At 35.8% G+C, this 25,743-nt stretch overlaps 2 protein-coding genes across 5 annotated transcripts in view; one reads left to right on the plus strand and one right to left on the minus strand.

Moving 5' to 3' along the window:
* Positions 1–1,019: 1,019 nt before the first annotated feature.
* On the minus strand, positions 1,020–11,330 carry LOC121379023 (protein canopy homolog 4-like). Its single transcript, XM_041507465.1, has 7 exons — positions 11,131–11,330; positions 7,484–7,601; positions 6,677–6,817; positions 5,204–5,288; positions 4,136–4,253; positions 3,435–3,470; positions 1,020–1,815 (listed from the first exon to the last, which is right to left on the minus strand). The coding sequence occupies exons 1-7, from the start codon at positions 11,234–11,236 to the stop codon at positions 1,733–1,735; spliced, it is 687 nt and encodes a 228-aa protein (XP_041363399.1). The 5' UTR covers positions 11,237–11,330; the 3' UTR covers positions 1,020–1,732.
* Positions 11,331–12,897: 1,567 nt separating this feature from the next.
* LOC121378550 (actin-related protein 2/3 complex subunit 1A-B-like) overlaps positions 12,898–25,743 on the plus strand; it is a 29,084-nt gene continuing 16,238 nt past the window's right edge. For 2 of the 4 annotated variants that reach the window (XM_041506774.1, XM_041506775.1), the window contains exons 1-7: positions 12,898–13,051; positions 15,456–15,529; positions 16,177–16,328; positions 19,881–19,989; positions 21,896–22,013; positions 23,935–23,994; positions 24,825–24,931. In XM_041506774.1, coding sequence (XP_041362708.1) covers positions 15,463–15,529; positions 16,177–16,328; positions 19,881–19,989; positions 21,896–22,013; positions 23,935–23,994; positions 24,825–24,931 — 613 coding nt within the window. In that variant the 5' untranslated portion in view covers positions 12,898–13,051; positions 15,456–15,462. The remainder of the gene's footprint in view (positions 13,052–15,455; positions 15,530–16,176; positions 16,329–19,880; positions 19,990–21,895; positions 22,014–23,934; positions 23,995–24,824; positions 24,932–25,743) is intronic. The other 2 variants (XM_041506776.1, XM_041506777.1) reach the window with 1 other exon arrangement.

Here is a 25,743-nt window from a genome sequence, read left to right on the forward strand (position 1 = left end):
TTGTTATTTAACTGCCAAAGGCTACATGTTAAAAGACCACAATATAAATTGGTAATATGCTACAAACTACATTGAATTAGAACACCTTTTGCCCATTCATTCCTGAGATGTCTGAATTATCATATGCTACAGCTGTTTACATGCCATATCGGCATGGAAAAGTTAAATCTGTATTTTAATTTCTATTGTGAGTAATTTCAGGAAAATGGTATTACTGAACTGTCCTATTGCAAATGGATGAAAAAAATTAGGGTTTTTTATGCACACAATACACTTTAATCAGACACACACAACACAATTTTATTTACAGTTACACGTTACGGACGAAAAAATAATGGATGAAAACAATCACCCAAATAATGGTTAGACAGAAAGTGAACAGAGAAAAATATGGTTTCTTGGTCATACCACAGAAATTTGACAGTGAATCATCAACAGTGATGATTATATAGTGACTGTAATCCCACCTCGTCCCATAAATGTCTTATTTTCAAGATCTGACATGGGATTTTCCAAGCTACAAAATCATAAAACCATTGTAAGCTATGACATCACTACAGGTGTACAGCACATGCCATTGTAATGTCATAGCTTACGATGGTTATAGATTTTGTAGCTCTAAGATAGCTTCGAAAATATGGCTCTGTGACCTAATTCACAAAGTTCTCTTAAGCAGTATTGCATTGTGCTTGTGAACCTTTTTGCGAGATCCCAAAGTGGTAGGAGGTTTGTGAATTGGGCCCTTAAAGTGCAAAACTTAAGTACCGTACTCGTTAATTTCACTATACATGCACTGGTTTACGGTAACAACATTCAAATCACTAAAAAAGTTGGTTTGTTTTGTTTAATGACACCACTAGAGCACATCGATTTATTAATCATTGGCTATTGGATGTCAAACATTTGGTAATTTTGACAAATAATCTTAGAGAGGAAACCTGCTACATTTTTCCATTAGTTGTTAATGGTTAGTGAGAGAGAGAAGAGGGTGTAGTGGTCTTACACCTACCCACTGATTTGTTAACACTCCCTCCGAGTGGGAGCCGGTACCGGGCTATGAAACCAGTACCTACCAGCCTTATGTCCAATGACATAACGATGACGCCACTGAGGCCAGTTTGATGAATATATTTTTATCATTAATTTGCCAAAAAGCTAATTTGAAAATAACTTGTGGTTTGTAGATCTACCACCTTTTTAGCTGCCTGGCTAAATAAACTTGAATATGGCTTTTGATATTTTGAGCAAATTTTCACAAATTGCTAATAACTGGTGTCCAGCTTAAACCATGATATCCTCTTATTATGGTCCAGATTAAAGTTTTTGGAGGACTGCAACTTATTAATTATCACTGTCATTCCTATAATATACTTGAGTAATAATGAGGAATAAAGTATTCATTCCCAAACACTCAGACATGCACTTTGTCAGGCACTTGTATTTAAAAAATGCTCCCCTCCCTCTCTCGTTTTGTTTTTTTTAGGGAGGGAGGGGCGCAACCATAACATTTACTCAAACTTATTTTGTACTATTTGTATTCATCCTTTATAAAAAAAAACTTTTCATCTACATTTTTCAGTTAACAATCAAATTTCTCCAAGCTCAATATTGGAGACTGGTGGGTTACAGTCACTTACACCAGCCATAACCGTCAGTGGTAGAATGCCAAATTCCTGTGACTTGACTAAGATAAGAAATGACTACAAGGCAACATGACTTTTAAGAGGAAACATCACAATTCTTCTTTAGAAGTCTTTCTTATTTTGTCCTTTCCACTCTTCTTTCCTTTAGATCCGGCATCTCCTTTGAGGTTCTCTGAAACAAGAATGTCTTCGACATTGAACAGGACAATACAAATATAGAACAACAAACGAAATAACTGAAACTGAAGTTGGTCTTAAAGGGACATTCCTGAGTTTGCTGCATTGTAAGATGTTTTTGACTAATAAAATATTTCTACGATTAAACTTACCGGTACATATTAAATATATTTTCATGTTTAGAATGTCAGTGTCTGTATATTCAATGTGTTTATGGTCATCTTAATATTTGTAAAAAGCCCAAACTGGATTTTGTCTTCAAATAATTTCATACGTAAGAAAAAAAATTCTTTTAGGAAATAAAATGAAATTTAACCTAGTACAAATATTAGACCGATCAAAAACATGTTTAATATACAGCCACTAATATTTTATGCAGAAACATATATTTGATATGTATTTACAATCGTTAAAAAGTCTCTGTTAGTCGATAACATCTTAAAAATTGCAACTCAGGAATGTCCCTTTAAAAAATTATAATGCTTTGGTTATTTGAATAATATGTGTGTCACGGTTCTGCCTAGAAATTTGTGAATGTGGATAAAACATGAATAGTATGAAATTATCACTTTATTTAACTGACTATTTTAAGTGGTGGTTGTCACAGTGGGCAAAATATTAATACCGAGTGAGGGTGTGGGCGTTTTGTTTTGTTTAAGGACACCACTAGAGCACATTGATTTATTAATAATCTGCTACTGGATATCAAACATTTGGTAATTTTCGACACAGTCTTAGAGGAAACCCACCAGAGTATAGGAATGTATGTCAGAAGGTGGGTGTGGACTATATGCAAGTGTACATTAGAAGTGAGTGTATGGTATAGTGTGTGTATGGTGCATGCGTACGCTCCTGTTTATGGGTGGGAAGGGTAGACGTCTAGGTGTGTCAGATGCCAGGGTTCAATATTATATGTAACGAGCTGCAACAATGCTGCCTGGAATCTCTATTTGCTGCCTACTCTAAACCTGGTCAATAAAAGGTTGATGCCATGAATTTTAATAGTGAACCAATATGAAATACGAAAAAAACAAAAACAATGAATTTCAAATGAAAAAGATGCATATAATTGGGGCAAACTGATCTCGAGTCGGACACGATTATGAATCGGACAACTGAAGCTGTATTTTGGTGGGGGGTTTTCTACTATAACAGGCATTAAAGGATAAATAAATTATAAAGATTAGCTATAAAACTTCTGCAATTTGTGATTCATTCAAATGTTACATAACTGCAGTGTTTTTATTAAAACTAGAAGAAAGCCACCAAAGCGGTAAGAATCCACTACCGAATACAGCCAAATAGTTCCAAATTAAGGGCACAAGCTGAACTTAACACAAATAACTGCTAACGGTACCATGTTTTGTTTTTAAAATGAAATTTTTAAAAAATGAAAATGTAAACTCAAAAACCAGACTCTTTTTCTTCAAGTCCAGATTAGGGCATGTCTTAATAAAAAAAAGGAACATTAAAATCGGTACATGTGGATCAAAATGCAGCTGCCTTGTGAAAAAGTTAATATCTAACCGTGTGTGTGTGTACGTGTGTGTGTTTGTATTTGTGTGTATTTGTGTGTGTGTGCGTGTGTGTGTGTGCATATAAGTGAATACTTACTAGACTCCTTTCCGTGTAAATTCTCATCCAGGCAAGCTGCAACAAATAACATCTTCATTACCGAAAATGTTCACTATACATGGAACCAAACACATTATTGCAAGTTCTTTTATAACATGTTAAATAAAGCACCTCTATATACTTGAAAGCAAAACTTAATGGCACTTTACCACTTTAATAAGTAAGTTAACTACACCAACATGCAAAATGGAGCTTCTTTTTCATTTTCTTTTAAACATTTCATAGCAGGGCTCACACTGGAATGAATTGTGATTTAGCCAATTTTCTGAAATTAAGAGTATTTCTTTGAAAATCATTAAAATGTGGTTAATTTGAGGAATATTTTATTAGCCAAAGTCTAAATTTTGTAGCCCTGCATAGAGTACATTAATTAGATTTGGCTCAGTAAACTTATAATCAGGTAGATAATAAAATCTAATTTGTGAAATCACACATGAATAAGGATCATTTCAAGGGAACCATTTTGACCAATAAAGCATGTCATTTAAGCTTAGATACATGTAACCCCAGCTGCTACCCAATAGATTATTTTAATAGACTATGTTTTTTTTCTCTCATGCAAAAGCATTCATATTTTATAAATTTATATACTTATTGATGTAAGCAAAACCAACTTTAAAAAATGACCTGAACAAATAATTTAAAATCTAATCTTTGATATCATAAACTTGAAGGCGTACCTTGATCTGAACGTTTTAGAACTCTTTCCCTGCAAAAGTAGTCCATGAGGTCTTCATTCTGCCTGTGATAGTACCATTCTTCAATGTCATCTTCGTATTCCTCCACCAATGTAAAACACTGAAACACAACATATACATGTATGTAGTGCATTTATATTTCCAGTAAATATTATATGTATATTTTAATTGTCTGAGTCATAAATATCTATAATAAAAGTAAAAGTTTGTTTTGTTTAATGACACCACTAGAGCTCATTCATTTATTAATCATCGGCAATTGTATGTCAAACATTTGGTAATTCTGACATATACTTGTAGTCTTAGAGAGGAAATCCGCTATATTTTTCCATTAGTAGCAAGGGATCTGTTCTATGCATCATCCCACAAACAGGATAGTACATACCACAGCCTTAAATGCTTTGATATACCAGTCAGGAAGCACTGGCTGGAACAAGAAATAGCCCAATGGACCCACTGACAGGGATCGATCCCACACCAACCATGCATCAGGAGAGCACTTTAGCACTTGGCTATGTCCCCCTCCCCCCACCCCAATATCTATAATATAACACGTGTATTCATCTAAGTAATAAATATCTATGCTACTTTCTAAAGATAATTTTATACAATTAAACCTCAATAGTGATAATGTCGGAACCATACATATTTTCTGTTGCTTAGGCCATCACACATATAATATAAAGATAATGATGATGACAAGATGAATGGTGAAAAAGCAGGACCGTTTCTGTGACTTTTCATAACCATAATTCAAAAATTTCATCATGATGCATATATGTTTTTTGGAATATGCATCATTTTTGTCCCAATTTATTTTGCCCATCATAAACACTTTTTTAAAGCACTGTGGACGTTTTTTTCACATCATTAAAATCACAAACAATAACCACCAATGTGAACCTAGCAGACCCTTTTGTCTTAATTTTTCCTGCACACATAAATGAATACAAATGTAGCTTAAAACTGAATTTAGTCTCAGTGGGAGGGGTCATTTCTTCCCCCTCCCCTGAGCTATGCCCCTGTGACATAAATGTAAAAGTGTCTCACCTTCCTCTGCATAAGCGTCACCTCGGCAGGCGGCTGGTCCCACATCTCATACGGTATGCCCAGCACAACCTGGACACCCTTGTCTCTGAAACACATTGATTTATTAATCATCGGTTAGTGGATGTCAAACATATGATAATTATGACAACTAGTTTGAAAACCTACCTCTCTCTTTCTCTTTCTCTCTCTTTTCTTTCTCAACTCATGGCACAATCTGTTTGCAGCTAGCTTTCTTTTATTGGCACATTTTTATTTTTTTTAAATTATTATTTATTTACTTCTTTTTTCTTTTTTTTTTTTTGTCCCCAAGGTCAGTCTAGTATTTAGTTTAGTCAGGTTAGTTTATTCAAATTACTTTTATATCAGTGTTTGCATGTAAGACAATGAACCAAGGCTCCCCAATCTTGGCATTGCCAAGTGATCTGGAGATACCGTAATAAACAATAAAATAAAATAAAAAATTATGACAAATAGTCTTGGAGGAAACCTGCTACATTTTTCCAATAGCAGCAAGGGATCTTTTAGATGGATTTTCCCAGACAGGACAGCACATACCAGAAGCTTTCATATACCGGGCATGGAGCACTGCAACTGGACTGGGGGAAAAAAAAAATCATTAAACCGTGCTGTGGATGGCAGCCATTATCTGGATGTGAACCTAATGGCTTAGCTCCTACACCACCGAAGCCGGTACAGTTACATGTGTCACGATACATCATAGAGTTTTAAGTGCACATTCAGAACAAGCTGTTGTAGCGCACGCCTGTCGTGAGTGCAGGTGCCAGTCTTAGCCAGCTCCTCCATCCAGGACAGGAAAATACAGTTACATAAAAGGGTTTAATTTATATACATAGAGCTCTACCTGTGTCAGTAGTGTGGTGGTTGAGCCATCAGATTTAAGACTGGAAGGTACTGGGTTTGTATCCTAATAATGGCTCTGACACGATGGGCCACTACACCAACTTCTTTTTCACTAACTACTAATGACTAACCGCTAACCGTCTGTCCTGGACAGACAGCCTAGATAGCTGAGATGTGTTCCCAGGACAGCGTGCTTGAACCTTAATTGGATATAAGCATGAAAATAAGTTGAAATGAATGAATGAAAGAAATGTTTTATTTAACGACACACTCAACACATTTTATTTTCGTTTATATGGTGTCAGTCATATGGTTACAGTCCACACAAACACAGAGAGGAAACTCGCTGTTGCCACTTCATGGGCTACTCTTTTTCGATCAGCAGCAAGGTTCTTTTATGTGCACCATCCCACAGACAGGATAGCACATACATGTACCACAGCCTTTGATAAACAAGTCGTGGTGCACTGGCTGGAACGAGAAATAGCCCAATGGGCCCGCCGACAGGGATCGATCCCAAACCGACCGCGCATCAAGCCAGCGCTTTACCACTGGGCTACGTCTCGCCCCTTGAATGAATGAATACATAGAGTATGAAACATGTAGACTTACACCAGTCCATGAAGGGTCTGCATGGTCTCGCTCATGCCCTTTTTAAAACGCTGGGCTCCTTTGAACTCGGCATGGACGTTGTAGTCTAGAATGCGCTCACATATATGGGGCTCCTGGAGAGCTTCAATCAGACGTAATTCCCTACAAGTGTTAAAATTATTATAATATTAATAATTCGGTTCACCAGGGCTTCTAGATTATGGTAGCCCCACTCCCATGGCTAGTAATATTCAGTATTGGGCTAGTAAATAATTACTATAACTAGCCCAACGGCTAGTGGGGGAAAAAAAAAACCTTGTCAAATGCAGCATTTACATATTTTGTAAATATGAATATCCTGACCCCCCTTTCCACCCCAATCTAAGGATTTTTAAGCTCAATCTTCCTCTTTAGGTGACATATCTGATTATTACTATTAGTAAAATTGTATTTATTTAAAGTAGGGCTAGTTAATTTTTAATCATGGCTAGTACATTTTTCAAATTACTGATCCCATGACTAGAAACCCTGGTTCACTTTAACTGCAATATTATGTTTGTTAGATCATTAAACATTTGAATAGTCAGAGCTGGTTTTAGGATCCGCAGGGCCTGTAGCACAAATAACAGTAGGTTCCCCCTTCCCAGGATATATATTTTGCAACCCCCTCGGAGAAAATTAATGTACACTGCATGGCCCCCTGAAGCGTGGGGCCCATAACGTGCTACTAGGAAAAACCGGCTCTGTGAATAGTATGAATAACCAGTATGTTGGCTGTTGTTTATTGACATTCCAAACATGACATATATTATATATACTCATACTTACGATGAAGAATATTTTACTTCCTTCTTATTTTCTAAACCCTGGCCTGTACGAAGAATTTCTCGAGACTTGCCAGTTTCAAAAAGTCGGTCCTTGAGTTCGGTCACCAAAAACTTACACACTGAAATCAACAAACAGAATCTTTCTTCTTTTTTCTGACAATGGACAGATACACGTACATGTAGTGGTGTTGGAAGATGATTGGAAATTCATCATGAATCATTGGTTATAATCGGTTTGTACTAACCAATCAACTTTCAATTATACAATTACAGTAAATATTTTCCAAAAAAATTATGGATTTTTATAATCGACCATCACGTTGGTAGAGCCTAACCGATCAATTTTCGTTGATAACTGATCACTGAAACATTACTAGCAGATATAGAAGAAGGAAGGAAATGTTTTATTTAACGATGCACTCAACACATTTTATTTATGGTTATATGGCGTCGGACATATGGTTAAGCACCACAGATATTGAGAGAGGAAATCCGCTGTCGCCACTTCATAGGCTACTCTTTTCGATTAGCAGCAAGGGATCTTTTATATGCACCATCCCACAAACAGGATAGCACATACCACGGCCTTTGATATACCAACTGTGGTGCACTGGCTGGAACGAGAAATAGCCCATTGGGCCCAACGACGCCGATCGATCCCAAACCGACCGCGCATCAAACGAGCGCTTTACCACTGGGCTACATCCCACCCAGCAGATATAGAGACAGATTACATAACATCAAGTGTGTTTGCAGGGGGAGTGTAGGGAGCAGTCAATATCACCTCCCATCAGCACTAAACATTATTCTAAAAAAAAAAAAAAAAACATTGTGGGGGTCTGATGAGATATGAAATTTGGTTACGATATATACAGACATGTACATATGATAAAATATGCTTAAGTGGACACTTTATTCAGCAGTCTCCTGTCTTTAGAGGCCACCTTATTATTCAGCTAAATCTACTGGTTGATAACAATGTGCCCCATCTACTCCACCTCCTTGTTTTTGGCTATCACTATAGGATAAATGTCTGACAGATTAAATAACCAAGTTTTATTTGCTATCAAATGAGGTTGTCAAAGTCAGTCGACCGCATATGTATAACTAACTCTAACCTAACCCTAGCCAGACATTCATAATCGCTCTCTGGGATAACTCTATAATCAGGGCTAGCTCTGGCACTCGCCAAATTCGGCAATTATGAATTTAAAAAAAAATTGGCAAATTTTATTTTAATATGGTGAAATAATTTCATTAAATAATTGATATTTTGATAGAAAATAACTGGTTTTGTGTAATGTTTTTAAGTTTAGTAGATAATTAAGTGAAATTTTCTACTGACCCAGTGCTAGCACTGATGATGAAAACACGGTAGGCAGAGCATCCCACTCTAATAATATACTCTTCAAAAGAAGAAACGCAAAACCACATTGTCGTAACATTTGGAGAATTGATTTAATTATTGAATGGTTGAGTCCGATAATTACCAAATGTTGCAGGATTGTTCACAATTCACTCTAGTCCATTGTGAGTAAGTGATAGGACACACCACCAAGGTCAAGGTCATCTGGAGTCAATACCGGGTGTGGCCTCCGCGTGTGTTGACAACTGCCTGGCACCGCCTGCCCATTGAAGCAACCAGAGTACGGATGACGTCCCGGGGGATGGTGGCCCACTCGGCCTGCAAGGCTGCTGCCAGCTCGGGCAGGGTCTGGGGCTGTGGTTGTCGCTGTCGGAGGCGTCGGTCCAACTCGTCCCATAGATGCTCAATTGGGTTCAAATCCGATGATATCGATGGCCAAGGAAGGACATTAATGTTGTTGTTCTGTAGGAAAGCCGTTGTGAGACGTGCTGTGTGAGGCCTGGCGTTGTCATGTTGGAACACTGCGTTGGCGTTGGCCATAACTGGAACGATGTGTGGCCGGAGGATCTGGTCAATGTAGCCCTGTGCATTCAGGTTGCCCTGCACGTGGACCAGGTCAGTTCTGCCAGTGTGTGAGATGGCTGCCCACACCATGACACTACCCCCGCCGAATCTGTCCACTTCCTGCACGCAGTTTGCCGCATAACGTTCACCACGACGCCTATACACGCGACATCTTCCATCATGACGTCGGAGCAGAAATCGGGACTCGTCACTGAACCACACCTGTCTCCATCGCAGTTGAGGCCATTGTCGATGAATCTGGCACCACTGCAGTCGGAGTCGACGGTGTTGTGGTGTTAAGATGACACCTCGAACTGGACGTCTGGCACGAATTCCTACCTCACGTAGGCGGTTCCGCACGGTCTGGTCGGATATCCTGCGCAAACCTGGTATTGCTGCGGCTGTGGAGGTGGCAGTAGTCAATCGTTCCCGAAGGTGGCGTACCCGGATGTAGCGATCCTGCCCGGGGGTAGTGACCCGTGGTCGACCGGATCTAGGGAGGTCACGTGTTGATCCATGTTGCTGGTAACGGTCCCACAGTCTGGAGATGGTGCTTGGGGACACATGGAATGCCCTGGCAACGGCCGTTCTGGATTCGCCTGCGTCTAGTCGGCCGATGGCATTGTTTCTCTGCGGTTCACTGAGACGTGGCATGTCCTGGATTGTCAACTGTCGGCCAGATACAGAGGCCAGGCAAGCGAACACCCTGCACTTTTATACTGTCGGTGTTCATGTTGCACGTGCAGACAACGCACGTGCAGTGGTGACATGGTTTGCACGTGGCTGCGTTTTTGCGAATATTCACATTTTGGAACTTTATTGTACAGTAGCTGCGTTTTATCGAATGTAACCGTGGGAATGTGTTTGGGACATGCAATGACCTTATATTCACAAAGCATGAACCGGTAGGAAACATAAAATCGGAGTTATAACCCATTTGTACCCTTTTGCGTTTCTTTTTTTGAAGAGTATAGTAATATATATATATATATATATGTACCAACATCCCTATAGTATGTTTGATGTTAAATAACATTACAATGATAATTTTTAAGTTCATCGATAACAAATATTTTACATATTACCGGTAACTACCAATACACACACTACAGGAAGAAAACTGACAGTACCCACATACTTCTACAATGTTCCGGTTATAATAACATAGCTACATGCTGACAGGTTTCTTCATGTAGTGTGTGTATTAGTGATTAATATATAAAATATGCATAATAATCAGCTAACTGGAAATTGATCGTTGTAAAGGTATTTAATGTCAAACTAAGGATTATTGTTGTATTAGAGCGGGAATCTTTGCCTACTCGGTAGTAGGTAGCAATTCAGTGTTTTCCCTATAGTGTTATCTCTGGCTGAGAGACCGATAATAAACATACAATGTCCATCTAGCTTTCGAACGACAGAGTACTTGGGCTAACCTAACCCTAACAAATATATTTTTAATGTGTTATGAGTGGGAGGATATAAAAAAACTTGCTCTTATTAGTCTTACTCTTAGTCTTATGAAAGCTGTAGAAGCACAGGGAATGTTGTTAGCGAAAAGGGAGCCTAACCGCGGCACTGGTGCCACCTGTTCTGAGGCTTGGCAGTAGCTGTCAAAGCTGGTTGATTTTGTAACTAGACGATTCTGATGAAGTTTTACAAATTGCAATTTACAGTGACTAATTTACTGTTCAAAATGTTACAAAATATGTTGACACCTTCACAAAGAGACGGCTCTCGTGTTGCTAGATCGTCGTCCTCTTCGGCAATGACTGAAATCAGTGCAATCAAAATAACGATACCAATGTAGCACTGTAAGTTCATGTCGAAGACCTCGTGATATCTCCGCAGAGAATCAAATCAAGGAAGTAAACACCATGTGAATCCCCATGTGTTTCCCCAAGACAAGCTTGTTGTGGTGAGCGTTGATTGGTTAAGACAGAAAATAGTACTAATGCATCAACATATATTTATATTTTTTAATATCTACAAATGAACCGTGTTGATGAACAGGAAGAAAGGAAGGCATGCTAACACATTTTTAAACTACACCTCAGATGAATGTTTTTAAAATACATAGATCTAGGCTTCGGAAGCGGGAGTTTCTACAATTGTATTCGTCTTTATTTCTCATTCCAGGCAGTGCTCCACAACTGGTGTAACAAAGGCCGTGGTATGTATTATCCTGTCTTTGGGATGGTGCATATAAAAGAATCCTTGCTGCTAATCGAAAAGAGTAGCCCATGAAGTGGCGACAGCGGGTTTCCTCTCTCAATATGTGTGTGGTTCATAACCATATATCCATGTACGACGCCATATAACCACAAATAAAATGTGTTGAGTGTGTTGCTAAATAAAACATTTCCTTCCTTCTTGTATTCTTCTAGCCCGTGTGTCCTCTAGCGTACGTTATTCTGTTATATTATGTGTCTCACATATAACGGAATAACGCAAAACAACACTCGAGCTAGTGTTCTTCTACCGAGCTAAACCCCGCTCCAAGTTAAAGTGACAATACCTAGTTTTTAGACACTACCACGTATATTTTCACTATTAAAGCCGTTTTTTGATAATTTAAGTTAGAAGTACTTACATTTTATTATTTCGAAAATTAATTTTCGTACACCTGACGTGGTTCTTGTCATCCAGATTTTTACAATAGCTCAAAAAAATTTTTTTTTCCACAATTCTAAAAACGCACGTTCGTCTGAGAAGTAATATTATATGAGTATCAAGACAAGCTCTAGTTATTTTTAGACAGTGTTTCGCTGTTTAAACTTTATATATTTTAGCTTATCTCTGTTGTATCCTTAGCCAAATGTGTGTTGCAGGTTTTGTAGATTAATTAAACGCAGTGTCTATTTTAACGGACTGAAACTAGGGTCCGCGCCTTTAATGAAAAGTACATATTTATACAATTTATAACAGATATCCATAAAAAAATTTTAATATATAAAAGTTTAAACTAATTTTAATTTTAAAGTAACACAATTTTTAGAAATGGCCAAAGTTAAAATGCTACTTGTTACAGGAGGGAGAAACAAGTTAATAACAAATTTTTTTATTGGTTTTGCCTCCAAACCAGTGCTTCACGAATGGTATATCAAAGGTCGTTTTATGTGCTGTCCTGCTTGTGAGAAAGTGCATGCTGCTAATAGAAAAATGTTGTAGGATTCCTTTAAGACTTTATGTTAGAATAGTAAATGTTTAACATCCAATAGCTGATGATCAATAAATCAATATGCTCTAGTAGTATCGTTAAACAACAAACATTACTTTATTCCGCTGAACCTAAAATGAACTCAAATTCTATAAATGTGTATAATAGTACGATTACAAACCAATCGTGATACCCAAGAAATTGTTTTTAAAACCATATTAACAATATTGTATTATTTATTCTTGGTAATATATGGTCATCATTTATATCATATTTATGTATTCTGATAGCATTAACAAAACGGTACATTATTATAATTCACTGGTTTATATATGAACTATTTTGTTCTAATTCTACTTTAGAGCATTGCGCTGTGAGTTAAGTGTACCGGCGGAACTGACTGACCTCGCAGAATTCGTGTCGACTGACCATAGTCCACGGGTTCTTTAATTAAAGTTTACATAAATTAGTTTTCTTTTGTAAGTTAACTTTTTTATATATACAGATGTATGTGAATTACATTTTTTGTTATGATGTGCAACATTTTAAAATGTTAAATCTTGTAAGGACAAAACATTGCCAGTCGATGCGAAAAAAAGTGGGTGTGGACTTCGGACACTTCCTGGTTGAAGTTAAACGAACTATAAGTTAAATTGTCCGTGACTGACCCTGTTGATTTATTTTAATCTGAAGTTTTAAAGTAATCCTAAAACATTTTCTTGATAAAAGAAAAAGATAATAATTATCACAATATATCGGAATCTTTCCACTTTTTCAAGTTTTTTTGGGAAGGGGCAGGGTTACTGATGGTGGGATCAGGCTAAAACGGAACCACTACCAAAAAGGAACCATTTTCATTGGCGAAAACGGAACAGATTGTGGCTATAACGGCACCTCACTGTATTGGCTGAAACGGAACCACACATAAGAGAGAGAGAGAAACGAAAAATCATGACTTAGGTTTGTTGCCGAATAAAGACGGTCAAAATCGTGTTATTCAACATGTGAAACCGTGGATTGTGCTACGATAGGAATTAACACTTACCAAATCTTTTGAGTTGTTATTACTGTAGACTGTTGATTGTCAAGCATTTAAATTACTAGAATTACACCTGTATTGCTAATTGTTAATCCCCATCACCGATTCCGTCTAGCCGGAGTGTCGCAGACAAAACACGGTTTATATGACCTTGCTTTTTACTTGAGCCATGGAGAAAACAACTCATAATTAGCGGTACAGTCTTTGAAAATATGGAAAGTAGCCTTAATACCAATTTGATTGAACATGGACAAACCTTAGTGAGCATATATTGCTAATTAGTTCTCAATGGTTAGCAGCTCTCCACATTGGGAGGCTGTGCGTTAAGTAAACAAGTAAGGGGATCCGGTTGTCATAGATCTTTTTTCCCTTATATAATAGCCTACAATTAAACTCAAAATACAATGGTTTGGAGGCTTGAACTTCTTATCAAGTTATATAAAGTTGTCATCAAAGGCAACTAACAAAGTTCATTAAAAAGTGTATGCCTTATATGCTTTAATTTTGGTTTTGATTTCGGTGCCGTTTTAGCCATCGATTTTGGTGCAGTTTTAGCCAACGCAGGTTCCGTTTTGTCCACAGATTTTGGTGCCGTTTTAGCCAACACAGGTTCCGTTTTGTCCAGTTTGGTTCCGTTTTCGCCTGGGGCCGTTTTGGCACGGTTCCGTTTTCGCTATAACCCCTGAGGGTTAGGGTAGCCTTAGATCGATGGCAGTCACTTTTCGCACCCATTTTTGACATATAATTGGTAGGACTTTCCTTTGGCAGTGCTCTACAAACTTGCAAAGCAAGTTCAAATTTATTCTTTCCTGGCCAGTAAAGTATAATATTTTAGTCGCCAGCCACTTATATTTAGTAGCCAGCTAATATATACTTATAGTTAAATCGATTCATCTGCTATTTTACGGCACATTACTAATGCCGTAATTGTTATTAGGACTGCATTCGAATGAACTCGTGAAGGAGTAATTCCTAGTTGTTAAATAGTAATTACAAGTTACTGTTTGTGTTCGGTTCCACTAAAACAGTGAGTTAACTATCATTATCAAATTCCGTACCCAATAATTTTATTAAACAAAATTAAGCGAATTACTATTTTATTGGCACTGCTAAGATATGCATTTAAATTGCAGTACTCAATAAAAGTTAAAATAAAAGCATTGTGATAATATCTACCAGGTTTCAACGTGTTACTAGTAGATATCAATCGGCTACCTTACTTTTGGTTTAAATAATATTTATTTTCGTCACATACTGCCTTGTAAATCCATAAATACTGCTTTGTAAATAGTTGTGTCTTTAAAGCTGTCTATAAGTCAAGTCATGAAAATAGAAACATCTTTTCATCCTCCACTGGTGAACATGACTTTCGACGTGACTAAAACAACATTCACGACTGGAGACGTTGTTATAGTGGAGGAAAAGTTAAGGGAGATAACATCATAACGAAGTATTACCTCACTTAACATACCATGTTTACTCTTTATTACTGGAAAATCATTATTCATAGTCCCAGTGCAGTAGGAAGGTGCCAAAAAGTAGGGGGCACACTTTTACACTATTATAAAACGAAATATCTGAAAAGTGGGGGGCACAGACATAAATAGATCGCTGTGAATTATAGTATAAACCATTCTGTGTCTTAGACTAAACTCTGATTATTGACGGCAATGTGTAAAATAAACAAATAAATGGATATAGAATCGTCATATGAGCAGTTTGATCACTTGGGTGATCAATGTATGGTTTGGATAATCATCTTTCCTGGATAAAATATGTTAAATACATATGTGTATGTACTTTGCCAGCATTGAGTTCATTTGTCTTATTTTGGTTTTATACAGGAGCACCATGTCTGAAAAACACAACTTTGGAGTTACTCCTGTAACCTGCCATTCATTCAACAGAGAAAGAAATGGTGAGCTTTCTTACATGTGTACTATATATAGAATATAACATTTTAAATTTAAAATGTTCCTTATCTGGTCACTGTCTTGGTGTGTGTGGCAGCCAGTGGGCTACCGTTTCTTTATTTTGCCGTGGAATTTTAATTTTCTGTGTCACTTTTCTTATTATTTATTAAATAATAATAAAATAATTTTAAATTTTTTAATACTGACAAATTATATATTAACTGCAATTGTTCCCCAGTAGCTCTCACATCCCTATCTTTTAAACAATCCTAAAATTCAGTGCCTGTACTGGCATCAAAGTAAGCTATGTGTCTGGTAAGCCATGTACAGGTTACCACAAAATAACAGATCTGGTAACCTATAGGTTATCCCACCTTTATATTTCCATTATTACTATAAAATACATGTACCTTCACATACGTATGTGCTATTCATTCATGCCTCTGTTCTCACTGTACTGATGCTGTATGTGTATCTAAATAACACTCAATTGATCCAAATTTAGGTTCTGTAGTTTGACTTTAATAAGATTTTGTTGATAACGACATCCCATTCTCAACTTTCTTGATATGTGGTAACCTCCTGGTAACTTAAATGACCGTACTCTCCTTATTTCGATCCCTGCTGTATACGATTTTCATTTGTTGTACAGGTCTGGCAATATCTCAAGACAGCCACGAAGTGAAGATCTTCAAGTCATCTGGCAATAAGTGGCAGAATCCCGTCATTCTCAGCGAGCACGGACAGCGTGTGACCGGGATAGACTGGGCACCCACCAGCAACCGAATTGTCACCTGTGGTGCTGTAAGTTAACCATCAGGGTTTAATCTGAAACATACAAAACATGTGTTATAAAAATGATTGTCAGTACACCGTATATAAAAATAATAGTTCTTTGTTGTTTTACCTCAATGAAGCCGAAAAGAATACTTATTCATTTGTTAATATTCATCTCATTCATGTTAAAAATTAAAATTTTAAATTTAATGTTGTGAAATCTTTTATTTATTTCTTATTTTTATATTTTTTATTTCTTTATTAATATAATTAGAGTAATCATGAATTGAAAAAAAGTTATTAAGTTATCTGTCGTTTAAACCAGTTTATGGCTGGTAAGATATAAAATTCTACAAATAAAAATATAATAATCACATGTGTACATTTACAGGTAGTAATAGCCATAGTTGCATGTATGTTTAAAATAAATATGTGTTTTACAAATTTACTTTTTAGTAAATTCAGTTAAAGGAGAGGACAATTAAGGCATTTGGCCTGGTATGCATATTTAACGATATATAATGCACATTATTGCTTAATATCAACACGTATAATCGTATAGTTAATTAATAAAACGGTTAAATGTGACGACTATTATATATAACGGGCGCAGCCATTTTGTACCATCTCAGTGAGTACGCCTTCTGGCGAGCTGGTGGTTACGTAATACTTAACGCGTCATGTCAGGAATGAGCCTTAGAACTAGAAAAACACAATCTACCTGGTTTTTGTGGGATAATAAATAGTCATACATTGCAATGTTCTGTAATAATACACATCCCAGTAAGCCAACAGTAAGTATATCCAGCACTATATATATTATTTTTCAATACAAAATAAAATACCATTGTCAAAGTGGCTACACAACAAGTCGAAACAATTAACAATGTTTTTCCCATGCATTAACCTACGTACTGAAATGATACACGGAGTGTTTTCTTAGTTAATTGGTCTATGCTGTTAGTTGCTTCTACCTGTGATTTCTGATTGGCAGGTGTGTATTTGATTGGTAACCAGACGAGCCAATTAACTGACGCTGTCTAGACACAAAATACATACCGGTATTGTGGAATATTACCTGTCGCCCCTAAAATCGTAATGGACATGGTTTATTACTGTAAATAGTTCTGTAAAACTATTGATTAAGTAGACTTTTTCCATCTACAACCACAGAACTGACCAATTACGTAGTCCCAAAGAAAAGAAAATTATCACTTGCCGACTTGTGTATCGTGGGTTGTCGTTTTTGCTCCAACGTAGCATATCAATAGGCGTAACAAAATGGCTGCCCCCAGTTAGCAGGAATAATCATGTTTTTTTATTAACTCTAGCAAATGAAAAACGCGTAATTTTAAAGTGTCAGTATGTGTTGGTGGTCCGGGTATGCATCTTTCCAACACATAAGGCTCTTGTTGGAGTTGACCCTACCTTTAACAAATTAATAAAAAATAATTTTTTTAATTATTATTTATTTATTTATTTTAGTCCTGTACTGGACCAATCAAAGGGGATTATAGGTTTCGTCTCCGTCCTTCTCTCTGTCCGTCCAATATTTAGTTTTCCAGACAGTGTTGTTTTCTTGCAGTGCCTCAAGATATTGAAGTGAAATTCTGTGTACAGCTTTAATGTAGAGTATAGATCATGGTTATGTACCTTCAACATACGATGTGCTATTCCATTCTGTTCTCACTGTACTGATGCTGTAGTGTATCTAAATAACACTCAATTGATCCAAATTTAGGTTCTGTAGTTTGACTTTAATAAGATTTTGTTGATAACGACATCCCATTCTCAAACTTTCTTGATATGTGGTAACCTCCTGGTAACTTAAATGACCGTACTCTCCTTATTTCGATCCCTGCTGTATACGATTTTCATTTGTTGTACAGGTCTGGCAATATCTCAAGACAGCCACGAAGTGAAGATCTTCAAGTCATCTGGCAATAAGTGGCAGAATCCCGTCATTCTCAGCGAGCACGGACAGCGTGTGACCGGGATAGACTGGGCACCCACCAGCAACCGAATTTGTCACCTGTGGTGCTGTAAGTTAACCATCAGGGTTTAATCTGAAACATACAAAACATGTGTTATAAAAATGATTGTCAGTACACCGTATATAAAAATAATAGTTCTTTGTTGTTTCACCTCAATGAAGCCGAAAAGAATACTTATTCATTTGTTAATATTCATCTCATTCATGTTAAAAATTAAAATTTTAAATTTAATGTTGTGAAATCTTTTATTTATTTCTTATTTTTATATTTTTTATTTCTTTATTAATATAATTGAGTAATGAATTGAAAAAAAGTTATTAAGTTATCTGTCGTTTAAACCAGTTTATGGCTGGTAAGATATAAAATTCTACAAATAAAAATATAATAATCACATGTGTACATTTACAGGTAGTAATAGCCATAGTTGCATGTATGTTTAAAATAAATATGTGTTTTACAAATTTACTTTTTAGTAAATTCAGTTAACAAATTAATAAAAAAGAATTTTTTTAATTATTATTTATTTATTTATTTATTTTAGTCCTGTACCGGACCAATCAAAGGGGATTATAGGTTTCGTCTCTGTCCTTCTGTCTGTCCGTCCAATATTTAGTTTTCCAGATGGTATTGTTTTCTTGCAGTGCCTCAAAATATTGAAGTGAAATTCTGTGTACAGCTTTATCATGTAGAGTTATAGATCATGTTTGTTTATGAAAAAACTTACGTCACTACAAATATACTGAACAAATTATTTATTGCCCAGGGCTAGCTCTCACACTCGCCAAATTCACCAATTGCGAATTTTGAAAGCAGTTGGCAAATTTTATTTTCATTTGGCGAAATTATTTTATGTTATAACTGACATTTTTTTAGAAAATAACTGTTGATTTCTGCAATTTTTGAAGTTTAATGGACAATTTGGTGAAATATTTTGCTCACCCAGAGCTAGCCCTGATTGTCTATCTGAACATTGCTGGAACATGTTGGTGCGGTTGGGGTGTTTTTTCAATATAGTTTTGATTCTGTTAAATTGCAGTTAGTATGTTGGTATTGTGTATATGTATTAGCACCAACATAAAGACGAAGGTGAAGGTTGACCTACTTGTATTTGTAGGTCAACCAGTGTCAACAAAATTTGACCTCCAGTGTAACGTGAATATGTTCCCTGTATATTTGTGTGACTACAAACTTTCATGTAGATTCACCTAGTTTTGATAGTGGGAATTTATTCAAGGGCAATAACTGTCCAAAAATGGAATTTATGTCAGACATGGTTATTGTCCTTGAACTTACATATATAAATTGGGCTATTTCTCGTTCCAGCCAGTGCACCACAACTGGTATATCAACGGTCGTGGTATGTGCTATCCTGTCTGTAGGATGGCACATATAAAATATATCTTGCTATTAATGAGAAAATGTAGCAGGTTTCCTCTGTAAGACTGTATGTCAGAATGACCAAATGTTTGACATCCAATAGCCAATGATTATTAAGTTAATGTGCTCTAGTGGTGTCGTTAAACAAAACAAACATTAACTTTTAAACTGTGAATTACCAAATAATCATCTGGTTTCTATCTTTCAGGATCGTAATGCCTACGTTTGGAATCCAATTAGTGAAGGCAAATGGAAACCAATGCTGGCTATTCTGAGGATAAACCGTGCTGCAACCTGTGTCAAATGGTCACCAAAAGGTATCAACATGTTTATAGCTAAATTTATTGATGCTAGTCTTAGTTAATGGACTAATCTTAATTGTCGCTATTATAACATATTTCAGCTAATATAACCTATATATATGAAGAGTTCAGGCGCAAAACGAGATATAAACCATTTTCTTTCTTTTATTAGTTTAAGCCATTATCGTATGTCGGTAAGCGCTAATCATAGGCGCGCTGATTTGCTGCAAAACGCAATTGATCCTTATGAAATTGTATTGGGTAAATCCCGTTTTTGATCAAAACGCGATATACGCCAATTACAAAAATCACTTTTATTGAAAATGATAAAAAAAATGGATATATCACGTTTTGCGCCTAAACTCTTCCTATATATAAAGTCATTAAAATTACAAGACATATTTTCCTGCTTAGCATATTAATATATGTGGATAAATTCAGTGCATTTTTAGTCATCCTAATGTCAGGGTTGAAACTTAACATGAAAACCATGGTCGCCAGCAGGACCAGTTGAAGAAAAATCTTACTGGCCCTTCTCAAATTCAACTATCCCTCTAATTATCATACTGGAATTTAACTACACAGCCAAAATTAAAACTAGAGTGTTTTTTGTTGAATAATAACCATGTACTCACCGTTAGCATTAAAGTAAACCGAAAAATTGGCATTTAACTTAATAATGAATAAAGTTAAAATTCATACAAAAACATGTTATTAAGTTTTAAACCCATACCGACTCGAAGAAGAAATCTGAAACATAAATCAAGTAGAAATAAACGTGTTTCTTTACAACGTACCATTAAATTATTTTTTAATGCAGGGTAAAAGATAATGCAGTACAAAGAGGCTAAAGGTAGAACTGCACATGCTTTAGTAAATAGTCTGGGAGTGGCAGTCCTCTGTGACAATGCAAGAGGGGTGAAATCCCAGCAAATGATTTCCTCGGGGGTAGCTATTTTCCTATAGACTAGATAGAGATCCAAGGAATCATCCACTATTTTGCCAAAGGTCCATTCGACTCAGCTTTGTTCAGAGATACGGCCCTGATCATGTATTACTGTTGTGGCATTCAGATTACCTTGGATGTTCCATCAATTGCCTTAAAACATGTATCAGGAGAAAAAAGAGTTAACCTATGCAGTATGATGGTAATTTGTAAACATTTTTGTTTTAATTTACACTGCACTTTTACCCCCAATAAAATGTTATTTGAGATGGTATGGGTTCAATATAACATGTTTTTATATGAATGTGATCTTTATTCATTATGTTGGCACTGTCAAAATATAGAACATGTTCTACACATGTCTTCTGCTGCCAGATCTGTAGTAGATAGTGTGTTTTGTCATATTCGATTCAGTATCCGTGTGTTTCTTTTTTAACTAGTATCATATACGCCAGACCCGAAAATCGATGGTCACCCAACGGATTACCTTTGTAAAATTCTTAGTTGCCCTAAAGGTCGCAACTGCTAATTTCAACCCTGTAATGTTTGCAGTAACTCAGTATAGTCTTTGGCCTCCAATAATTTCTTATTATGAATTTTATTTCTCAAAATGTTTCTGAGTTTGTCACATTTGCTTCCAGGCAACGATTGCTTCCCAAAATTTGTTTTCCAGCCTTGACAATGTAATAAAATAACTACGTATTATGCAGTTGGACTCTCATTTTCAAAACTATGTGATTCACATCACAAATTTAACATACGCTACAGTTGATTTGATAGTAAAAAGTACAAAGAAAATAATTTATGACTTCATAAAATTGTCATTAAGGTGGAGCATTGTTGGAAAATATGAGGGTCAAGTATATAAATATGTGATTGGCAATCTGTCTGATGGCAAGTAAAAGGTTTGAGAATTTCAGACACTCTGAAAAAGAATATAAGTTTAAATAATATTACTTATTTCTGTTGTTTCAGAGGATAAATTTGCTATTGGTAGTGGTGCTCGGCTTATCTCAGTCTCATACTACGAGGAAGACAACGATTGGTGGGTCAGCAAGCACATCAAGAAGCCAATCAGATCAACTGTGACATGGTAAGTTCACAAGAGTTGTTAGGAGACAGTTCATAGGCCATTAGGAACATAAAGAAGCCAGTCAGGGACCTAATTCACAAAGGTCTCTTAGGCTCTGTTATACAATAAAGCATCCTCTTTGCAAGTCTTTTAGCATTGCACTGCGAGATCGCAAAGTTGTGAGAGTTTAGTGAATTAGGCCCCAGATCAACTGTGACATGGTACGTTCACAAGAGTTGTTAGGAAACAGTTCATAGGCCATTAGGAACATAAAGAAGCCAATCGGATCAACTGTGACATGGTAAGTTCACAAGAGTTGTTAGGAAACAGTTCATAGGCCATTAGGAACACAAAGAAGCCAATCATATTGTAAATTCCAGGACTTGAAAGGTTAATAATGCAATAGTGCTTACTTTTCTAATAGGGGAGAAGTTTGTTTTGTTTAACGACACCACTAGAGCACATTGATTTATTAATTATTGATTATTGGATGTTAAACATTTGGTACTTTTTATCTCACTGGAAACCATTACATTCCGCTGCATTTTTCCATTAGCAGCAAGGGTTCATTTATATGGATGTTCTAACAATCAGGACAGCACATACCATGGCCTTTGATATACCAGTCGTGGTGCACTGGTAGGAATATGATTTCTAATAGGGGTTTTTCCTATACACAAAATGAAATCTTACAGATTTTTTTCATAAAGAATGGTCTATTTTCTTTTAAGGAAAATATATTTGTATCTGGTATATGAGCTAGTGTTTTTAAAGTGATATTTAAATTTATTATATTTATATCTTACATATTCAGTGCAATCAAAGTTTGCGATATTTTTCAGATCACATACATTAAGAATTTGATAACTTTGCAAATTAGATGTAAATTAATTGAGGTCATGGCACTAGGTTTATTGACATTTAAGCAAACATACTTTGGTGACACTCAATAACTGACATGTATTCATAGTCATCAAATTTCACTAGCAATTTTACAGTGAAAGCTGTTCAGCGTTCAAAAAACAAACAAAAAGTTAAGCACTAGTTTATTTTGATGTAAGGACATCCAAAATGATGTCATTCGAGTTTGACGTCATTTCCATTCAAAAAGAGACCTCGCCACATATTCTTATGTCATTTGAATATCTAGTAATGGCAGACTAGAATTTAAAGTTGTGTGTAGAGTTTACAAAAACATGTATTAAGCTTGAGATTATACATGTACATGTATGATTAAGAGATTATTACTCTTGTGTGTTTCGGTATCGTCAATATCATATATTAAGAATAAAAATAATGTATTATGCTTGCCAGAGGCTCGCATAATACAATTTATATTCCTAATATATGATATTGACGATACAAAAAAAACACTCTAGTAATAACCTCTATATATCAGGGGTGGGAATTCTCCTCGGATCAGCTGTTTTCCTCGCATGGAACATTGCGTTTCCTCGTATTTTAATCATCCTTTCCTCCAAAATTTGTCAGATTTCTGGGACCCCTCTAGATTTCCTCTTTTTTACAGTTCACCAATTCCTACCACTGATATATATTTATAATAGCACAGTGCATCGTCATGTACATAAATGTAGCTCTAGTTAAGAATATTTCTTATCATAAAGGTTTTTTAAAAAATAAATTGAAATATTTTAAAAATATATTTTGTAATATTACAATTTTAGCTTTTATTACTACCAGGATGGGGTGGGGGGTTTTTGGGGTTTTTTTTGCTCTACTAATGTTAGTGGTCTACTTTTTATGTTAAAGTTTCGTATTTAGATCAGTTTGTCACAAACTATAGATCCAAGGTCAATGGCACTTGGTTTATAGTTGTACCTAGGGATGTTCACCACAGTGCACCAAAAACGTTTATGATCAGCGAGACATTTAATCTGTGGAATTATTATTATTATTATTTAAATTGATTTTTATTTTTCAGTCTGGACTGGCATCCTAACAATGTCCTGATAGCTGCTGGATCATCGGACTTCAAGGCCAGGTGCTTTGTTATTTTTTTCAGTCTTTTGTTTACCTTTTACCTTTTCATAATAAATATTGCAAATTTATTCTTTGTCTTTTTGCTTATTTTACCTTTTATGTTTGATAAATGTCTCATTTGCTGTGTTTATTTAGCATTTGAAAAACACAAACATGCAAGGCTCACCCTTTTCATTGCCAAATTAGCCAAATTGGAAATTTGTATATACTCACCATATCTGAAAATTGGCTAAATAAAAAATTATTCCAGTGAGCCCTTTACGTGTGTACTTTCTTATTTGATGTAAAATAAAATATCTCTTAATTGTTTCGTGTACACTGTAAATTTAGAATGTTTTGCAAGCAACAAAGTAGAAACTATGAGGGACTAACAAACACAGTATTTTCTGTACCTAGTTGATAGATTTAAAAACATTATTTCAAAAAGAAAACCTAACCATAATGCCAGAAAAACTGTGGATCACTACACTTAAATTTAGGACATGAATCACTACCTCCCAATTGAAATAAGACAATGGAACAACACCCCTGTAGAAAATTGATTGTGCTCACTATGTAATTCTAATGATATTGGCGATGAATATCATTATTTATTCTCTTGTGCCTTGTGTAAGAAACCCCGAAAATGGTTCCTAAAACGATATTTTTTTCTAAATCCAGTACCCTGAAATTTAAAGGACCAAAGATATTATTGGTAATATCAAAAAGATTTTGATGTACACTTTAAATTTAATATCTGTATGTATTACATATAAAAATTACGTACTGTGTATTTTAACACAATTTTAGAATATAAATTCATGTCTATGCAAATTGATTCTTTCCTTTCAGGGTGTTTTCTGGTTACATTAAAGAAGTGGAGTCAAAACCTGGACCTTGTTCCTGGGGAACGAAGATGCCTTGGGGAACTCTCATGGCCGAGTTTTCAAATGGTGGAGGTAGGCTATTTTAATAATAACTACATCCAAGTCAACCAAGAGTAAAGGGTTTATTGTCATGGAAACATATTGTGCATGTATACCAATCTGCTTGTAGTCCTGGTATTGTAAATTGCATGATATATCGTATTTATTTAAAGTCGTAACTATAGGTTCTGTATTAAATTATATGGGAGCCATCTAAAAACAAGTAGAAAAGTAAATATATTGCCTTGAATATATATATGACAGTATATTTACTTTATATATATACTCTTAAAAAAAACCCGTAGGAGAACCTGAAATATTAATGTTAATATCAACTATTAGACCGAACATACGTTTTGACCACAGACATCCTAGTAAAGAACATTCAGGTCTGTTTATCAACACACCGAAACACATTTCATAGTTTGCACATGCATCACGCAGTTGCCCCGTACACATGCGTGGGATGTCATTCTCGATTTTGAGAATTTCCAGGACGGTCCATTAATCACTGTGGAACATTATTTCTGTCAATCCTTTTCATTCTTTTGATCATACAGTTGTTATTGTTTTGTTTTTTGTCATTTTTATTGTTTGAATTTGCGATTTACTGATAAAAAAAACCCATCAACTTTAAAATTTCACTTCTGACCCCAATCGTCCTTCAAGATCTTTGGTGATGATGATGATGATGATAACTAGTTTAACGTGCCCATATACCACTAGGGTTTCGAACACGCCCATCCCGAGTCCGACCTCCGATAAGATCGGTGGCCTGACTCGGGATGGAGGGGGGGGGGGTTGATAATGGGCAGAATTGACTGCTCGGCCGAATATTTATATAA

The sequence above is a fragment of the Gigantopelta aegis genome, chromosome 8, assembly GCF_016097555.1.
Source record: "Gigantopelta aegis isolate Gae_Host chromosome 8, Gae_host_genome, whole genome shotgun sequence".
NCBI lineage: Eukaryota > Metazoa > Mollusca > Gastropoda > Neomphalida > Peltospiridae > Gigantopelta > Gigantopelta aegis.